This window comes from Podarcis vaucheri (genome assembly GCF_965113315.1).
Source record: "Podarcis vaucheri genome assembly, chromosome: 2".
Taxonomy (NCBI): Eukaryota; Metazoa; Chordata; class Lepidosauria; order Squamata; family Lacertidae; genus Podarcis; species Podarcis vaucheri.
In genome coordinates this window covers 124,702,269-124,720,117 of record NC_138760.1, presented here as the reverse complement: position 1 = coordinate 124,720,117, position 17,849 = coordinate 124,702,269, and the positions used below count along the sequence as shown (strand labels likewise).

Here is a 17,849-nt window from a genome sequence, read left to right as displayed (position 1 = left end):
GCCACGCCCTGCGCTCCCCAAAACCCTCCGAGAGGAAGCCGGCGGGCGGGCGAGGGTCTCCCGGCAGAAGGGGGCGCTGCTGGCGCCAAGCCCGGATCTGGAGGGGGCTCCGCAAATAATAAATTTAATAAATTCCTGCTGAGCCTTTGGGGGGGGGTCCTTGGCTCCTTCACTCGCCCCCAGCCCCAGTGGCGTAGCGTGGGGGGGTGCAGGGGGCCGGGCGCAACATCTGGGGGGGCGCGCTCGCACTCGAGTGCTAAAATCCACGGGTTAGGGGGCGCAAATTACTTGCCTTGCCCCGGGTGCTGACAACCCACGCTACGCCACTGGTGGCTGCCAATGTCCCTTGTGGCCCCCTGCCCATTCCACTGTCTCTGTTCATGCCATCTCTCCACGCGGAGACTGGACACCGGGGCATAAATTTCCCCGGCGTGTTATTTTCCCACAGAAAATCCCTCCGCTTCTTTCCCTTCTTTCCCCTGCTCAGTGTGCAAGGAGTTGTAGGTGCTGGCCTTGTCAAACTAAATGGCCGTGGGCTGGCTATGGGGCCAGGTGCGTCACTGAGGAGGCACGTGGAAGGCTGTGGGCCTGAGGCCTACGGTTTGAGAAACGCTGGTCCAGAAGTCAGAGGGTTGAGCCAGGACCTGGGAGTCCAGGGTTCAACCCCCTAGTCAGCCATGAGGCTCACTTGGGCCAGTCGCTCTCTCTCAGCCTAGCTGAGTGGAAAATATGTAGAGGAACAGTGGGACGTAAGTTTAATCCTCCAATGAAAGCCCCTCACAGTTCATTTTACACTCCTAAGTGGTTCTTCGTAGTAGCGGTGGCAGCTGCCCCACATACAATGTCAGGTGTGGGGCAGGCGGCCAGTGTTTATGAGGAATGAACTTCCGGGCTCAAATTTAGCCAATAGGGCCAGAAGTTCCCGATCCCTGCTGTAAATAAACCAGTGCCCCTTAACCCCAAATGTGCATGTGGACAGACTTCACCTCTTCCCATTCTTGAAGCCACTTTTTCTACTACCGGATGCGCGAGGCTTGGGGCGGCAGCCTGTCGCCCGAAGCACGGGGAGCCCTTCGGAGAGCTCCCCTTGCTTTGGGCGAATGTCTGCAAGCCTCGCGCGTCCGGCAGGAGGTCCCACCGGGTGCGCGAGGCCTGGGACAGCAGCCTGTCGCCCGAAGCACGGGGAGCCCTTCGGAGAGCTCCCCTTGCTTTGGGCGAGTGTCTGCAAGCCTCGCGCGCCCGGCAGGAGGTCCCGCCCGGTGCGCGAGGCTTGGGGTGGCAGCCTGTCACCCCGAAGCACGGGGAGCCCTCCGGAGGGCTTCCCCTGCTTCGGGCAGGTGAGCGCAAGGCTTGGGACGGCAGCCAGGGCTGGGGGAGGGGAATAATTTTTTTTAATTCATTTCCCCCCCCCAAAAAAATGAGGTGCGTCTTATGGGCCGGTGCGCCTTATAGGACGAAAAATACGGTATATGGCTTCAGGCCTATAAATTTGGCTCGGCCCAATCTGGTTGCCAAGGAACATTGATGAAGTTTGAGTTCTGAAAAAACCACACACCCAAGGATTTCCCCACCAGAAACAGCAGCCGACTGGTTCACTTTTTGCCTTCTTTCTTTTTTAACTTGATGCCGGGGCTCGAAGTTTATTAAAAAAGAAAGAAAATATTTTATTTTTAAAAATAGGGTTTTTGTTAGCTTTCGGCAATGGCAGAACAAACTGCTGTTAGGACGAAGCCTTCAGTTTGTTGACAGCGCTCTCTTTTTAACCCTAATGGGAAAGCATGGTGTGTGTGTGGAAGAGAAAACAACTCCCAAGAGGTTAACCGAATTAAAGAATGAAACACGGCAAGCAGACAACCGCAAGCTCTTGTAGGGGATTGCAAAAGGGGAGAGTCAAGGGCTGTAGTTCTGAGGCCTCCTCCTGGTACGGGCCCTGGGTGTCAACGGCCGCCTGGGGACGCCCAGGCGGGAGGAAGAAGGGCCTGCAGGCCGGTGGCTGGATTGGGCCGTCCGTGGCGGCCATGCTTGGCATGAGGGGGCAGTGGACACGGCCGCTGGAGTGGACGACTGCCGCTGCCATATGAGCAGCTCCAGAAGTTCTGTCTGCCGTTGCATGATGGCAATGATCTGTTCCGTGCCCACCCTGTCTTTCTCGCGGTCCTCCAGGTCTGCTTTGGCGTAGCCGTCGAGGGCGGAAAGGATCCTGTCAGTAGCCGCCTGCATCCGCAGGTCCGCTGCCATCGCCAGCTCCGCGGCCAAATCGTTCCTGGTCTTCTTGTGCCGGTTCCGGATGTTGGCGAGGCGTTCGGCGGCCGAGAGGCCTGTCGGCCCCAGCAAGGGGCTGTGGCAAGGGGTCGGGTGCACGTCTGGGAGCAATTTGGGAAGCGGGGAGGGGGAGAAACACAAAAGAAGAGTGAGGGCATTTTGAAAGGCTGCAAGGGATTCTGGGAAGGGGACGGTCAAGCTTATGAGCATCGCTTGAAAGAGCTGGGATGGGAGCCTGTGGCCCTCCCAGATGTTGCGCCAACTCACACCACCCTCAGAGGCCAGGGATGATGGGAGTTGTAGTCCAACAACACCGGGAAGGCTTCAGCTTCCCCGACCCTGTTAATATTAAACCCACTCTCTGGATGTGGATCTTTAATGTAGTCAACATGCCAACTTCTTGGAAAAGACCAGGCAACCTCTAAGGTCCCATCCAACTCCGTGAGGTTCTGCAGAATTCATTCAGCACTCTGATTTCATTCATTAAACATCACCATTCGGCATACAAAATTCATTCCGCATTCCCTCTTACCTGCTGTGGAGCCAGTGGTGGCTGGGCTGCCAGGGAGACTGGGCGGGGCAGGTGGCAAGGGGTTGAGCAAATGATCGGCTTCTAAAAAACAAAGGGAAGGGCATTAAATATAATTTTGCATCGCAATATACCGCCTCTTTCCACCCGAAGCAACTCAGACCTTGCGTTCACCATCAGAGGCTCTGTGTGTTCCCCCGCCACTCAGGGAACGTGTTGACATGGGAACGGCCTTTTCAGTGGTGGCTCCTCGTTTGTGGAATGCTCTCCCCACGGAAGCTCACCTGGCACCACTGCTGTCTGTTTTTAGTCACCAGACAAAGGTATTCTTATTTCCCCCATCAGGTATGTCAGCGGCCTTTGTTCCGCTCATCCTTTAAGCGGCGTGGATAGGACTTATTCCTTTTAAGCATTTTGTCAGATGACAATCTTAGCTTTTGTTTATTGCCGTTTTTTATATCTGATTATAATGCTTTTGTTATTTTATTTTTTAACGGTGTGAGTCGCTTTGAGGCAATGCTGAGGCTGCTGATAGCCTTAGCAAAGGCCACTGACAGCAGTAAATCACACCAAACAAGTTGGAATTAACTCTTTATTAGAAAATAAAGGAGTGTCAGGCCCAATGAGCACAGCAACTGATCTCTGGCAGGTGTTGCCCCATTAAGCAGTTGCTGAGATTGAAGGTCCCTGCCTCCTCTCCTCTCCAGAGTTTCCCCCAAGCAATCTGAGACTATGCCTGCGTGAAACTTACTTCTCCCTCCACCTTTTTCATGCCTCTCCTGGTTCTGGGAACTGGAGGGGAGCTTCTTACAGCAGGAGGGGGAGACATCCGTGCCTCTTCACCAGCCTGACCCATCTCTGTCTCTTGGCCTTCCTCCTCTCCTGCTTCAGCTTCTGCCTGATTCTGGACTTCTCTCTGCCACAGACTCTCTCCGCTCACTAAGCCCTGTTACCTCTTCGGCTTCCAACACTGCCTCCTCCCAGTCTTTTCTCTCCGACCCCTCATTGTCATCCCACCACCACTCCCTGGGCTCTGCACTTTCTTCCCCTGTGGGTTCCCCAGCTGGTTCCTCCTACTATTCCTCCGCATCCAGCCAGCCCATGACAGCCACTAAACTTAGGTGGCTTAAATAAACAGTGGTGAGCAACTGTTGGGAGGGAGAGATAATTCCCCGAGACAAGCAGCTGCAGAATGGCTGGATTTAATTTTAATATGCCAAACGCAGGATTTAGATGACGGCAACGCTGGGCTAACCAGGTCATGCATGGAGTGCTGGGCCAAACAGCAGGAGGAAGAGCTAGAGGATTTGCTGAGCTTATTGACCTGAAAATTGTGCGTCCTCTCAAATTAGCTCAAGGCTGGGTTTCCCACAGGAGGAGGAAAGCACAAACTGGGAAACTGGCTCATAAGCTAAAACTAAAGCAGAAGGCCAGAAGGAAACCACAAAGAAGACTTCAGAGATAAGGATATAAGAAGAGTCAATGGCCCACCCAGTTCATCATCCTTCTCTTAACATGACTGACAAGATGGGGAGTCCAGAAAAAGTACCTGTTTGCAGCAGTGCACTCTCTCCCCTTCTGCAGTTTCTGGCAACTGGTATTTGGAGACGCACTGCCTCCGACAGTGGTGGCAGAACACAACCATCAGGGGAAGCAGCCAGCCTTATTCTCCTTCATGAGTTTGTCTCTTAAAGCCATCCAAGATGGCGGCCATTGCTGCCTCTCGGGGGAGCAAATTCCACAGTTTTACTGTAAAGTGGGATGATACCCAGCTCTACCTCTCTTTTAAATCAGAACCAGTGAAGGCTGTGAATGTCCTGTGTGAGTGTCTGGAGGCAGTTGGAAGATGGATGGGGGCTAACAGATTGAGGCTGAATCCTGACACGACAGGGGTACTGTTTTTAGGGGACAGGGGACGGGCAGGTGTGGGGGACTCACTGGCCCTAAACGGGGAAACTGTGCCCCTGAAGGACCAGGTGAGCAGCCTGGGAGTCATTTTGGACTCACAGTTGTCCATGGAGGCGCAGGTCAATTCTGTGTCCAGGGCAGCTGCTTACCAGCTCCATCTGGTACGCAGGCTGAGACCCTACCTGTCCGTGGACTGTCTCACCAGAGTGGTGCATGCTCTGGTTATCTCCCCCTTGGACTACTACAATGCGCTCTACGTGGGGCAACCTTTGAAGGTCACCCGGAAACTGCAACTAATCCAGAATGCGGCAGCTAGACTGGTGACTGGGGGCGGCCACCGAGACCATAGAATACCGGTCCTGAAAGACCTACATTGGCTCCCAGTACGTTTCCGAGCACAATTCAAAGTGTTGGTGCTGACCTTTAAAGCCCTAAACAGCCTCAGCCCAGTATACCTGAAGGAGTGTCTCCACCCCCATTGCTCAGCCCGGACACTGAGGTCCAGCTCCAAGGGCCTTCTGGCAAGTGAGGTACAGGGAACCAGGCAGAGGGCTTTCTTGGTAGTGGAAGCCACCCTGTAGAACGCCCTCCCATCAGATGTCAAGGAAATAAAAAGCTATCTGACTTCTAGAAGGCATCTGAAGGCAGCCCTGTTTAGGGAAGTTTTTAATGTTTGATGTTTTGTTGTGTTTTAAATATTCTGTTGGGAGCCGCCTAGAGTGGTTGGGGAAACCCAACCAGATGGGTGGGGTATAAAAATAATATATTATTATCATTGTTATTTAAAGAAGGACTTTCTTCTGTCTCTCCTGAGCACCCCAAGCATTCTGCTTCACTGGATGTCTCCCTCTGGGTTCCCATGTGACGAGAGAAGGAGAAAAACTTTTATCCACACTTTTTCCACACACTTCTATTGTGTCACCACATTGCGCACCCAATTATTACCTCTTTGTGCAGAGAGAGGGAGGGAGGAGGGGACAGAAGGGAAGTTAAACTGACCTCTCGTCTTCATAAATAACCACAAAAAAGGGGGCACTTACCCGCGGCCGGCCGAGGGGTGCTTATCGGCTCCTCAGAGTTGTCCTCTGTTTTGCACACCACGGTGGTGGAGTCCACTGAATCGACGAGTTCGATGGAGAACTGGGCAGAGGTGTCAAAGAAGTCCTGGGGCTCGAGGTAGTCCTCAGACTCGTGGGGGCCCCCCTCCTCCAGGCCACACGGGGGTCCATCATCTCCCCCCGACTCCTCCTGGTGTCTGTAACTCTGGGCCTGCTCCGTGGGTTGGGGCGCTCCGGAATCCAGAATCTGCTCCAGCTGGTCGTAAAAGGGGCAGGTGAGGCGCCCTGTCCCCGAGCAGTTGTTCTCTTTGACCTTCTTGTAGTCCCGGCGCATCGTCTTGGTCTTGGTGCGGCACTCCTGGGCTGTCCTCTCGTGGCCCCTCTTGGCCATCTCGTTGGCAATGACCTGGAAGGTGTCCATGTTCCGGTGACTGCTCTGAAGGACCTGCTGGATCCTCTGCTCCCCCCAGATATCCAGGAGATCAATCACCTCGGCGTACGACCAGTTGGTGCCACGGCGACTCATCTTCGGGAAATGTGGCATTGGCACGGCAGAGCCAGCTGTGGCCAACAGGGAAGCGGGAGAGGGTGAACCTCTGCTCTTTTTTTTTAGTTCAGCTAAGGCAGAGGGGGGACGCGGGTGGCGCTGTGAGTTAAACCACAGAGCCTAGGGCTTGCCGATCAGAAGGTCGGCGGTTCAGATCCCCACGACGGAGTGAGCTCCTGCCAACCTAGCAGTTCAAAAGCACGTCAAAGTGCAAGTAGATAAATAGGTACCGCTCCGGCGGGAAGGTAAACAACATTTCTGTGTGCTGCTCTGGTTCGCCAGAAGCGGCTTAGTCATGCTGGCCACATGACCCGGAAGCTGTACGCTGGCTCCCTCGGCCAGTAAAGCGAGATGAGCACTGCAACCCCAGAGTCGTCCGCGACTGGACCTAATGGTCAGGGGTCCCTTTACCTTTAAGGCAGAGGGAGGTCCAACTTTCTATACCAAGTGGGCTATAAGAGTACCTTGACACGGAACTACCTTGTCGCTCATGGTGGCAGGGAGCTGAGGCCAAAATCTGAGTCCCCCACCACAGCCCTCGTGCTGCCTTCACAAAGCCGGATAAACTGAGAAAGCGCTAGCTAGGCTTTGGGAAGGAGACAAGAGGACTCTAGGACCCTGTCAGAGCCCTCACACCTCCTTCCCAAGCCCAGTGCTTTGCTTACCTGACTTTGGCAAGGTAGCCTGAGGGCTTCAAATGTTGCCGAGGGCCGCCAAATGAGGCCTCAAGGGCCACATGTTGGACCACCTTGATCTAAGGCAGAGTTGCAGAGGCCCAAGCCCAGAGTCCAAAAGTGGCCCTGCAGACATGTTGACCTGGCCCTCAGGAACCTCCCTAAGCCACCCCCCTCTTCCCAGACTATCTTGCTGTGTGCCCTCTTAGGAGTCATTCTGCACGGAGCGAGATCACTCTTTTTTGCTTGACCGGATGGAGAGAACGGCGTGTGTAGAGAAAGTGAATTCTTTTTTAGGGGGTGTTCCTTGCTGGAATGTAAGTCTACATTACAAAGGTTAAGAGTTACAGCGCTCTGTGTTTTCTTCAGCTCAGAAATTTGCGCATGTACTGCAAATACAAAGCTGCGCACAGTTCTCCACCCGCCCCACTGCAAACATGCAAAAACTGCTCCCTCGCCTGCCGGTGGTCCTGTTTCCCTGCCCTGCAAATACGATGTGCCCCCCCCCCCAAAGCTGCAATCAGGCAAAGCAGTAATGGTGGTGACCGACAGAGGTTTTCAGGACGCAAAATTCAGCACGCAGAATACACGCATGCCCCCGGCTGGTGTCTCGGGGGCAGAATGAGCCCTTACCGAGTGAGCTGGCTTCCCTCTCCAGCCTCTGCTTGGCCGCCCTGCGGAGATACCGCCGTCTGTCCAGCAAGGTGTGGTCGGCCTCCGGGGAATGGACGTCCATCTCATCAAAAAGGACCGGCACCTGGGAACAAAGGCAGAGGGCTGTTGGTTCACACATGCTACGTGTTCATTTATCTACTACAGTGGGTGAGGAACCCCAGACGTTTTGGTTCCCGAACGCCGCAAACCCAGAAGTGAGTGTTCTGGTTTGCAAACGTTCTTTGGAACCCGAATGTCTGACAGGGCTTCCGATTGGCTGCAGGACCTTCCTGCAGCCATTCGGAAGACGCGCTTTGGTTTCCAATTGTTTTGGAAGTCAAACGGACTTTTGGAACGGATTCCATTCGACTTCCAAGGTACCACTGTATATTAAAATTAAGAAATTCAATAAATACAACAGTAAAAACATCTATGAATGCTGGTTAGTAAAAAGAAATTGACATTGCAAAGGCCTATGGAGAAATCTCTGAAACAACAATGGGATATCAGCTCCGTCCAAGGCATGAAGGAGAACAGCAACAACCGGGAAAAGATAGACATAACATCTTGCAAGGACAGGAAGAAACACCACGGACAGAATAATTGCCACATGCAGGAGAAACAAGGATATAGTTTGTGTGCCTCACTTGTAGTTCTATAAATAATTTAATGTGTCAACATGAATAGATAGAAGTTATTAATATTGCAGTTGTTGTAAGGGATTATTATTTTGACTGAAATGTAATTGAAATTAATAAGATTTTGGAATGCAGAAATGAAGAAAATAATCAAACCATCAATTCTAGCACGTGGGGGGGCACTTAAATTATATAATTTGGTATTTGAACGATTGGTATTAGTACAGTCGTACCTTGGAAGTCGAACGGAATCCGTTCCAGAAGTCCGTTCAACTTCTGAAACATTCAGAAACCAAAGCACGGCTTCTGATTGGCTGCAGGAAGCTCCTGCAGAAAACCGGAAGCTGTGGAAGCCCCGTCGGACGTTCGGCTTCCAAAAATAGTTCGCAAACCGGAACTGTCACTTCTGGGTTTGCGGCATTCGGGAACCAAAATGTTCGAGAACTAAGCTGTTTGAAAACCAAAGTACGACATAATTTGGTATTGTTATAATGAGGCTATTCTTGGATTATAACTGAAAACTAATAAAAATTATTATTTAAAAAATGACATTGCAAAGGCTTGTTTGAACGACACAGGCAACGTCTAAAAGCAGGAACGATTCCTGCTGTGCATCTACCCATAGTGTCAACGTTTCCCTTTTATTAAGGGAAATTCCCTTATTCCCAATAGGATTCCTCGCAAGAAAAGGGAAAAGTTGACAGCTATGCATCTACTAGCAGGGAGTTCCATAGGCCACAGCCTGTCATACTACATAGTAAAGGGCAACCAAACCTCAGGAACCACAAAAAGTCTCCCAGGTGGTCCTTAAGGCATTTCTGGTCCAGGTCGGTCAGGGCTCTGTAAATCAGCAGAAGCAGCCGACCTGCTCACAGGTGGGCAAGCACTCTGGTTTGATCCCCGGCTCCCTGCTTTTTACCTGCTGCTCCCATCTCCTTGCTCCTCGTTGCCTCAGGATGAGCTCCTCTGGCTGCTGAGGGGGCCTCCATCTCGAATGAGGCGACTGGATGAGTCTCAGGCGCTCCTGGCCGTGGGCTTCCCAGCACTGAGGCACCTCTTCGTCCAGCTCCCGCTTGACCTGCTCCGGCCCTGGCCATCCCAAAATGTCCCTCAGGCTCCCGGCCCGGATGACGCAAGGTCCTTTCGCCGGTCCATCTTCCTCTTCCTCCTCTTCCATTTTTATCTGCAACACTTGGTCTCCCGCCATCTGGAGGTGGGCTGGCACTGCCCGCTCGGCAGCCATTTTGTCCTTTCCAGCTTTGTGCCAACGTCGTCCTGCACCGGGTGTTGCTCACAGACATCAATCTTTTGCTGCGAGCATTGGGCAAATGGCGCCAGTTCCTCAAACTGATCTCCCAGGGTCCTTTTTTTCCTTTTCCCGATCGTGCTACAAATTATTTAGGGCATTTAGACATACAGATGTCAGCATCACACACAAGGTTTTGCTCCTGCAGGGAAGACATACAGAAAACAGAAGGATGTAGAGAGAGAGAGAAAAAAAAAGAAACCCCCAAAAATTAACCTACTAAACTGATATTCAAATCAAATCAAATTTTATTAAACGGTCACAGACCAGATTAACTCGTACAGCTAGTCAGCGAAGCATAACACTGGAAAACACAAAGGACAATTTCAATACAGATTAGGCCATAACAGCAATTTAAAATTAGACAGCATAAATAGAATTAAGTATTTGCCTTCGCCTGCATATTGACATTGGAAAGCTCTTGTTTCCTGCGTCTAATAGCGGCTACACAAAATTTGGCCACATTGATCGTAATTTCAGGAACCTTATCTTCTACTGATATTCCATGTCTGGGGTGGGAAATTTCTTTCATTTCGAGGGCCTTATATGCAAATTTTACTTTTGTTCAGTAGGCCAGTTTCTGCTCAAAGCTCTAAAACCACATGATGGAATGATGGAAACAGAATATTATTATTTTTAGCAGGGCAGCTGACAAAGGAGAAATGTGAAACTTTTTACCATGTAAATTAAAATACAGTGGTACCTCGGGTTAAGTACTTAATTCCTTCTGGAGGTCTGTATTTAACCTGAAACTGTTCTTAACCTGAAGCACCACTTTAGCTAATGGGGCCTCCCGCTGCTGCCGCACGGCCGGAGCACAATTTCTGTTCTCATCCTGAAGCAAAGTTCTTAACCTGAAGCAATATTTCTGGGTTAGCGGAGTATGTAACCTGAAGCATATGTAACCCGAGGTACCACTGTACTCTGTTTTGTCAGCGCGTGCGCATTATTTTTGTGATTAACCAAATCCTAAAAGGGAGTCAAAAAGAACTTGTGTGAAGCTTGATGCTTTTAAAACTAAACACACAAACACACGCATTTCTTGTGGCTATGACAAATTAACGACACCGGGTTCAGTGTCCTGTCCTGTTTCCTGGATTTTGTAATATCTTAACCAGTCCATGAAACGCAGGAAGTTTATTCTTTTGCACTGTCTTCCTGTAAGCAATGCAGCCAAGGCTCTTCAGTGGGGTTGCTGGAGAAATTTGATTCAGTCTGCATTTGAAGGCGATCTTACGCAATTGGCATTTTCTGGAAAAAACCACGCAAAACGAAACAGCCATCCTTTGAAATTTACGCTTCTCTAATTTTTGCAATGCAGTCCTCCAGCCATGTAATGTGAACAAAAATGGATAGAGTGAAGTGTGCATTGAAATGTCTATATTGGTGAAAACAAAACAGAATTGTATTAGGAGAAACTGCATACAAAACTGTGCATATTAGGAGTAAGGTAAAGGTACCCCTGCCCGTACGGGCCAGTCGTGTCAGACTCTAGGGTTGTGCGCCCATCTCACTTAAGAGGCCGGGAGCCAGCGCTGTCCGGAGACACTTCCGGGTCACGTGGCCAGCGTGACGAAGCTGCTCTGGTGAGCCAGCACCAGCGCAGCACACGGAAACGCCGTTTACCTTCCCACTATAAAGCGGTACCTATTTATCTACTTGCACTTAGGGGTGCTTTCGAATTGCTAGGTGGGCAGGCGCTGGGACCGAAAGACTGGAGCTCACCCCGCCGCGGGGATTCGAACCGCCGACCATGCGATCAGCAAGCCCTAGGCGCTGAGGTTTTTACCCATAGCGCCACCCGCGTCCCAATATTAGGAGTAACTAGCAGTAAAATGTGAATTGATTTTCACAAGGACTTGAAAATATAAATTGCAAGCTGATGTGGAAATGTGGAGAACAGAACTAAATATTGGAAAGCGAGATACTGAAAGAAATTTAATTTAATTTCTATTCTTATGTATGTGCCATTAATAGCCTGGATAGCTCAGTTGGGTAGAACGTGGTGCTAATAACACCGAGGTTGCAGGTTCGATACCCGTATGGGACAGCTGCATATTCCTGCATTGCAGGGGGTTGGACTAGATGACCCTCAGGGTCCCTTCTAACTCTACGATTCTATGAAAAATATTAACACTCTGCATCCAAGCAACTCAAATTTCCCACTGCAAAATACTTGAATTCCGACGTTGGCATAAGTTAGCGGATTTTTCGCTCTATAAGATGCACTTTTCCCCTCCTAAAAAGTAAGGGGAAATGTGTGTGCATCTTATGGAGCGAATGCAAGCGGGAGGCTCTGCTCAGCGCTCCCTTTAAAGAGCCGCGTGGAGCATGTGTGGAGCTCTTGGGGGCTTTTACCCGAGGAGGAAAAGTGCTGCAATCCCGCTAGCTGTCCTGGCTTCTGGGATTCAGATTCGCGCCCCCGCCCCGTTTTCCTCTTCCAAAAACTAGGTGCGTCTTATGGTCTGGTGCATCTTATAGAGTGAAAAATACATGCACTCATTGTGCTATAGGTAGTCAGGGGAAAGAGGGGCCCATAGGGGGCAACTCAGAATGGCTTTAAAAGAGGATTACTGTATTTTTCGCACCATAGGACGCACCGGACAATAGGACGCACTTTGTTTTAGAGGGGGGAGAACAAGAAAAAAAAATTCTCCCCCTCTCTGCCCAGCGCCCCTTCAGTGAAGCGGCAGGAGGCGCTGCACAGAGAGGGGGAGAACTTTCCCCCTCTTGTTTTCCCGCTCTAAAACAAGGTGTCGTTTAAGGTGCGTTCAGGCGGCTACCTTGGAAGCCTGGAGAGCGAGAGGGGTCGGTGTGCAGTGACCCCTCTCACTCTCCAGGCTTCAGGTTCCTTTCGACCTGCTCTTTGGGGCTGGCGGGGGGAAGCCCACCACCAGCCCCAAAGAGCAGGTCAGGGAGCAGCGGAAAGGCGCAGCGGAGAGGCTCCTGCCATAGCCGCGCGTCACCTCTCCAGCCAAGAGAGGGTCGCGGGGCTATGGCGTCTTCACTCCATAGGACGCACACACATTTCCCCTTCATTTTTGAAGGGGAAAAAGTGCGTCCTATAGAGCGAAAAATACGCTAGATAATTTTGTGGAGGATAAGGCCATCCATGGATATATAGATACAGACTCACACACACACACACACACACACACACACACACACAGATATAGACTCCACGGCACCTGTCATACATAACACTTAATGCATCTGATGAAGGGGACTGTAAAGGTAAAGGGACCCCTGACCATTAGGTCCAGTCGTGACCGACTCTGGGGTTGCGGCGCTCATCTCGCTTTATTGGCCGAGGGAGCTGGCGTACAGCTTCCAGGTCATGTGGCCAGCATGACTAAGCCGTTTCTGGCGAACCAGAGCAGTGCACGGAAACGCCGTTTACCTTCCCGCCGGAGTGGTACCTATTTATCTACTTGCACTTTGACGTGCTTTCGAACTGCTAGGTTGGCAGGAGCAGGGACCCAGCAATGGGAGCTCCTCCCGTCACAGGGATTCGAACTGCTGACCTTTTGATTGGCAAGCCCTATGCTCTGTGGTTTAGACCACAGCACCACCCGCGTCCCAAGGGGGGTGTAGTAGCAGACAAAAACTTAAACCACAATAAATGTGTGCAGTCATTAAGGTTTCATCAGTCACTCTGTCTTTTGCTATAGGAGACTTGGCATACCTACCATGATTGTAATCAATAAAACGAACACCCCTGTCACTTAGAACATTTCTAGACCCCAAACACACCCCGTCTCAAAATAAACACACAGCTTTTGTTTGGCATCATGGGCATAGCCAGAATTTATGGGGTTTTTTTGGGGGGGGCAGGACACCCACCTGTCACCATTCTCTACCTGTCAGGCTCTGACTATCAGATTGGGAATGAAGTGTCTGGACAACTTTTTTTAAAAAAATTGTTTCTTTCGACCACAAGTACTCAGAAAAACCTGTCAAATCTTTCCACAATTTATGTTTCAAGTATTTTTATTTATTTACTTGATTGGGGGGCAAGGGTACTGCTTTCCTGCCTACGCCCATGTTTAGCATCCAAGCTAACTATAGTCCTGGCAGTGAAATTACCTTATCTCCATAGAAAGAGAACAGGGCAGGAGCCGTGGGCTAGTGACTCTCAGGGCAGGATACTGTCTGCTTAATGGTAGAGACAAACCAGATTGACACTGAACTTGGCAGAACCCACGACCTAGAAGGACGGCCTGGGAACAAGTATATGGGTCTGGTTTTTGTCGGCATTTTAGTTTTGCAGGGGAAGGTTCCAGACCCTCCAAACTGCCCCTATTTTCCAGGGATGGTCCTGGATTTACAGAAGCCCTGATTTGATCCCAGAATATCCCGCTTTTTCTTAGGACGTCCCAATTTTCATCGCAGAAATGTTGGAGGATATGGAGTGCTCACACACACACACACTTTGAAATGATACACCCAATAAAAGCCGGATTTGGCGCAGGATCATAGCTGTCAACTTTTCCCTTTTCTTGCGAGGAATCCTATTCGGAATAAGGGAATTTCCCTTTAAAAAAGGGAAACGTTGACAGCTGTGCGCAGGATCCTTATACAGCATGTTCTTTTGCAGTTCACGATGAACCACAACACAACTGCAGTTAAATAAATATATATATATATAAATATATATATCTGTTCCAGTAACAAGAAGCCGAAAGCACCAGCCTGAAGATGACGAGTGAGACCTCGTCGAAACGTCGCACAGACACCCCGACTCTTACACGGGAAGACACCCGAAGACACCAAAACCTGCATATATATATATATACACACACACACACACACACACACACACAGTGGTACCTCGGGTTAAGTACTTAATTCGTTCCAGAGGTCCATTCTTAACCTGAAACTGTTCTTAACCTGAAGCATTTTAGCTAATGGTGCCTGCTGCCGGGCCGCCGGAACAAGATTTCTGTTCTTATCCTGAAGCAAAGTTCTTAACCTGAAGCACTATTTCTGGGTTAACCAAGTATGTAACCTGAAGCATATGTAACCCGAGGTACCACTGTGTGTGTGTGTGTGTGTGTGTGTGTGTGTGTGTGTGTGTGTATACCGGTACACACACACACACACACACACACACACACACACACATATACACATACATACATACATACACACACACACGCATGCATCTACACATACAGTATATAAGTTACGGATTCACAGACGTGGGAAGGGTTTTGTGTGAACATTTTGCTCTGGCCTGGGTGGAAAGAGGGAGGGGACGTCACTGCTGGCTGACACCATCTGTTCTTAACCTTGTTTGTGCCTATAAGCATTTAATAAATTCCTTCCTCTCTTTTTTTTGCAATTGCAATGAATACCACTCTGCCCCCCCTACCCCTCCACCATAATACAGTGGTACCTCGGGTTAAGAACTTAATTCGTTCCGGAGGTCCGTTCTTAACCTGAAACTGTTCTTAACCTGAAGCACCACTTTAGCTAATGGGGCCTCCTGCTGCCGCTGTCACACGATTTCTGTCCTCACCCTGAAGCAAAGTTCTTAACCTGGAGCACTATTTCTGGGTTAGCGGAGTCTGTAACCTGAAGCGTCTGTAACCCGAGGTACCACTGTAAATGGAAGCTGCATGCAACCCACTTGAGAGCTCACCTCTCCGGGGATCTGGCCCCCTTCCTATGGGGAGCAAGGGCTCGGCTTCCTTGTGCTGCACATGCAGCCGCTGCGAGATTATCGATTATCGCCCCTGGTGCTGCTTGCAAGGATTCAGACAGGCCATCTCCTCCCCCGCCCCCACCAGGAAGCCGCTTTCATGCTTCGCCAGCTGCACAAAACGGGGGGGTTGCTGCTTCTCAGGCTTTCTAGGCAAGCGGAGGAGCTCGCTCGGTTTAACCCTACAGCGCCCCTGTGGCAGAAAAAACGGTGCAGAGACTACACTACGCATTTATAGCGCAATAACACCTGGATCGCTCCTGAGATGGGGGTTGTAACATCTGGAGGGCCGCAGCTTCCCTTCTCCTGCTATCATGCTAATATTAAACCCATTCTCTGGATAAATCCCTTCCAGTAGCACCTTAAAGACCAACTAAGTTAGTTCTTGGTATGAGCTTTCGTGCGCATGCACACTTCTTCAGATACACTGAAACAGAAGTTGCCAGATCCTCCTATATAGTGAGAAGGTGGGGAGGGGTCTCAGCTATCTGCCAATCTCCCATTCCCACCACCCTTCTGAGTAATACCCCTCCCCACCTTCTCATTATATAGAAGGATCTGGCAACTTCTGTTTCAGTGTATCTGAAGAAGTGTGCATGCGCACGAAAGCTCATACCAAGAACTAACTTAGTTGGTCTTTAAGGTGCTACTGGAAGGAATTTTTTTGTTTTGACTATGGCAGACCAACGCGGCTACCTATCTGTAACTGGAACCATTCTCTGGATGTGAAAGTTTAATGCAGTCAACAGGCCAGCTTCCTGGAAAAAGAGGGAGATCTCAGCAGGCTTGGGCAGAGACCAAAGTTTGCAGAAAAAAAGAATAATAATAATAGTAACTGGGTGGGTGAGGGAGAATCCTAAGGGGTGTGTATGTGTGAAAATGGCTGTGCATGCTCAGTGGTTGCAGAATTTGGACTGTTGGTAGGGAAATGTAATGGAGTATCCTGGAGGAAGGGCATGGCTGGCAAAAACCAGGCACAAGACAAGCGTACACCATAGGCGTAGCCGGGGGCAGGAGGGGCAGCTGCTCCCCCACAAATCAAGTAAATAAATAAAAATACTTAACTAACTGACCAATTGTGTTGCAGATAACTTGGTTCTGCTTGTAGGTTTAACATAAAGAATAAGAGAGCAAGAAGAACAAATATGGAAAATATTTATTGAGGATAGGGAAAATAACTGTACACAACTGAAAACGCTGGCAGCCTTAAGATAAAATCAACAGTGTAATTAATGTAGCGATGTAGAAGTGGAGAACAGACTAAAACGGCGACAGCAAAATATGCAGGAATGAAAGATAAATAAAATGAACCGAGGAAAGAGAAGGATGGAAGTCATGGGATATCTAACAGTATGTAAAATGCTTATCTTAAGATGTAAAACTGAAAATTTAATAATTTTTTAAAAGAGTTGTTAGGAGGCCTCCTATTCCCCTCACAAGAGCTCTCGGTAGGAAACACACTGAAGCCTAATTTGATTAGCAGAATACCGTATTTTTCGCCCTATAGGACGCACTTTTTCCCCTCCAAAAATGAAGGGGAAATCTGGGTGCGTCCTATGGGGCGAATGCAGGCTTTCGCTGAAGCCTGGAGAGCGAGAGGGGTCCGTGCGCACCGACCCCTCTCGCTCTCCAGGCTTCAGGAAGCTCTGCACAACCCTCGGGAGACCGGCTCCAAGGGTTGCGCAGAGCTGCCTGCAGTCCCGGGATCAGCACAGCTCTGTGCGGCCACCGGGAGCCGGGGGCGAAGCCCCGCCCCAGATGGCCGCGCAGAGCTGCCTGCCGTCCCGGGACTGCAGGCAGATCTGTGCCGCCATCTGCAGTCCCGGGACTGAAGGCAGATCTGCGCCGCCATCCGGAGTGGGGCGCTAAGTCCCTCCCCGCTCCAGATGGTGGCGCAGAGCTGCCTGCCGTCCCGGGATCAGCGCAGCTCTGCACGGCCATCGTCAGCCCCACAAGCTCGGGGGACAGCGGGGAGGCAGAGCGTGCCTTCCCACTGTTCCCCGACCTGGTTCTTCCAGGGGGAAATAATTTTTTTTTCTTTATTCCCCCCCCCAAAAAAAAACTAGGTGCGTCCTATGGGCCGAAGCATCCTATGCAGCGGCGTAGCGTGAGTTGTCAGCACCCGGGGCAACGCAAGTAATTTGCGCCCCCTAACCCGGGGCAACGCAAGTAATTTGCGCCCCCTAACCCCTAACCTGCAAGTTGCCGCTGGCGCTGCCTCCCAAACGACGCCGCTTGCCCGAAGGAGGAGGGGGGCAGAGAGGCGAGGAAAATGCAGCTGCAGCAGCAGTGGCGGAGGCGGGGCTGTGAGGAGGGGCTGTCTGGCGCGTCCTCCGCGGCGAGCGCTGAGAGCCGCTGCCTGCCGGGCGCCTTCAGCCGGGCGCCGCGAGACATGCGGCTCTGCTACAGCCTGCGCCCGAGGCTCTTCGGCGACTCCGGAGGCAGCGAGCGCGCCCCCCCCCAGATGTTGCGCCCGGTGCGGCCGGCACCCCTGGCACCCCCCACGCTACGCCACTGGTCCTATGGGGCGCAAAATACGGTACCTGGCCTCTAGTGGGCGGGGCTTTCA

At 50.9% G+C, this 17,849-nt stretch overlaps 1 protein-coding gene across 2 annotated transcripts; it reads right to left on the bottom strand.

The window, feature by feature from the left end:
- Nucleotides 1-1,591: 1,591 nt before the first annotated feature.
- On the bottom strand, nt 1,592-15,401 carry LOC309524897 (uncharacterized protein). 2 transcript variants are annotated; one of them, XM_082210109.1, is made up of 6 exons: nt 15,221-15,401; nt 9,190-9,718; nt 7,612-7,735; nt 5,740-6,318; nt 2,795-2,875; nt 1,592-2,363 (listed from the first exon to the last, which is right to left on the bottom strand). In XM_082210109.1, the coding sequence occupies exons 2-6, from the start codon at nt 9,511-9,513 to the stop codon at nt 1,891-1,893; spliced, it is 1,581 nt and encodes a 526-aa protein (XP_082066235.1). In that variant the 5' UTR covers nt 9,514-9,718; nt 15,221-15,401; the 3' UTR covers nt 1,592-1,890. The 2 variants fall into 2 exon arrangements, with proteins under 2 accessions (XP_082066235.1, XP_082066236.1); XM_082210110.1 differs by having other exon boundaries at nt 9,190-9,657.
- Nucleotides 15,402-17,849: the final 2,448 nt, after the last annotated feature.

Coding starts and splice junctions, on each gene's coding strand:
- LOC309524897 (XM_082210109.1), bottom strand. CDS start 9,513: ATGGCTGCCGAGCGGGCAGTGCCAGCCCACCTCCAGATGGCGGGAGAC. Junction 6,319..7,611: donor GAGGGAAGCCAGCTCACTCG/GTAAGGGCTCAT, acceptor TGTTGGCCACAG/CTGGCTCTGCCGTGCCAATG. Junction 2,876..5,739: donor CACCCCTCGGCCGGCCGCGG/GTAAGTGCCCCC, acceptor TTTGTTTTTTAG/AAGCCGATCATTTGCTCAAC.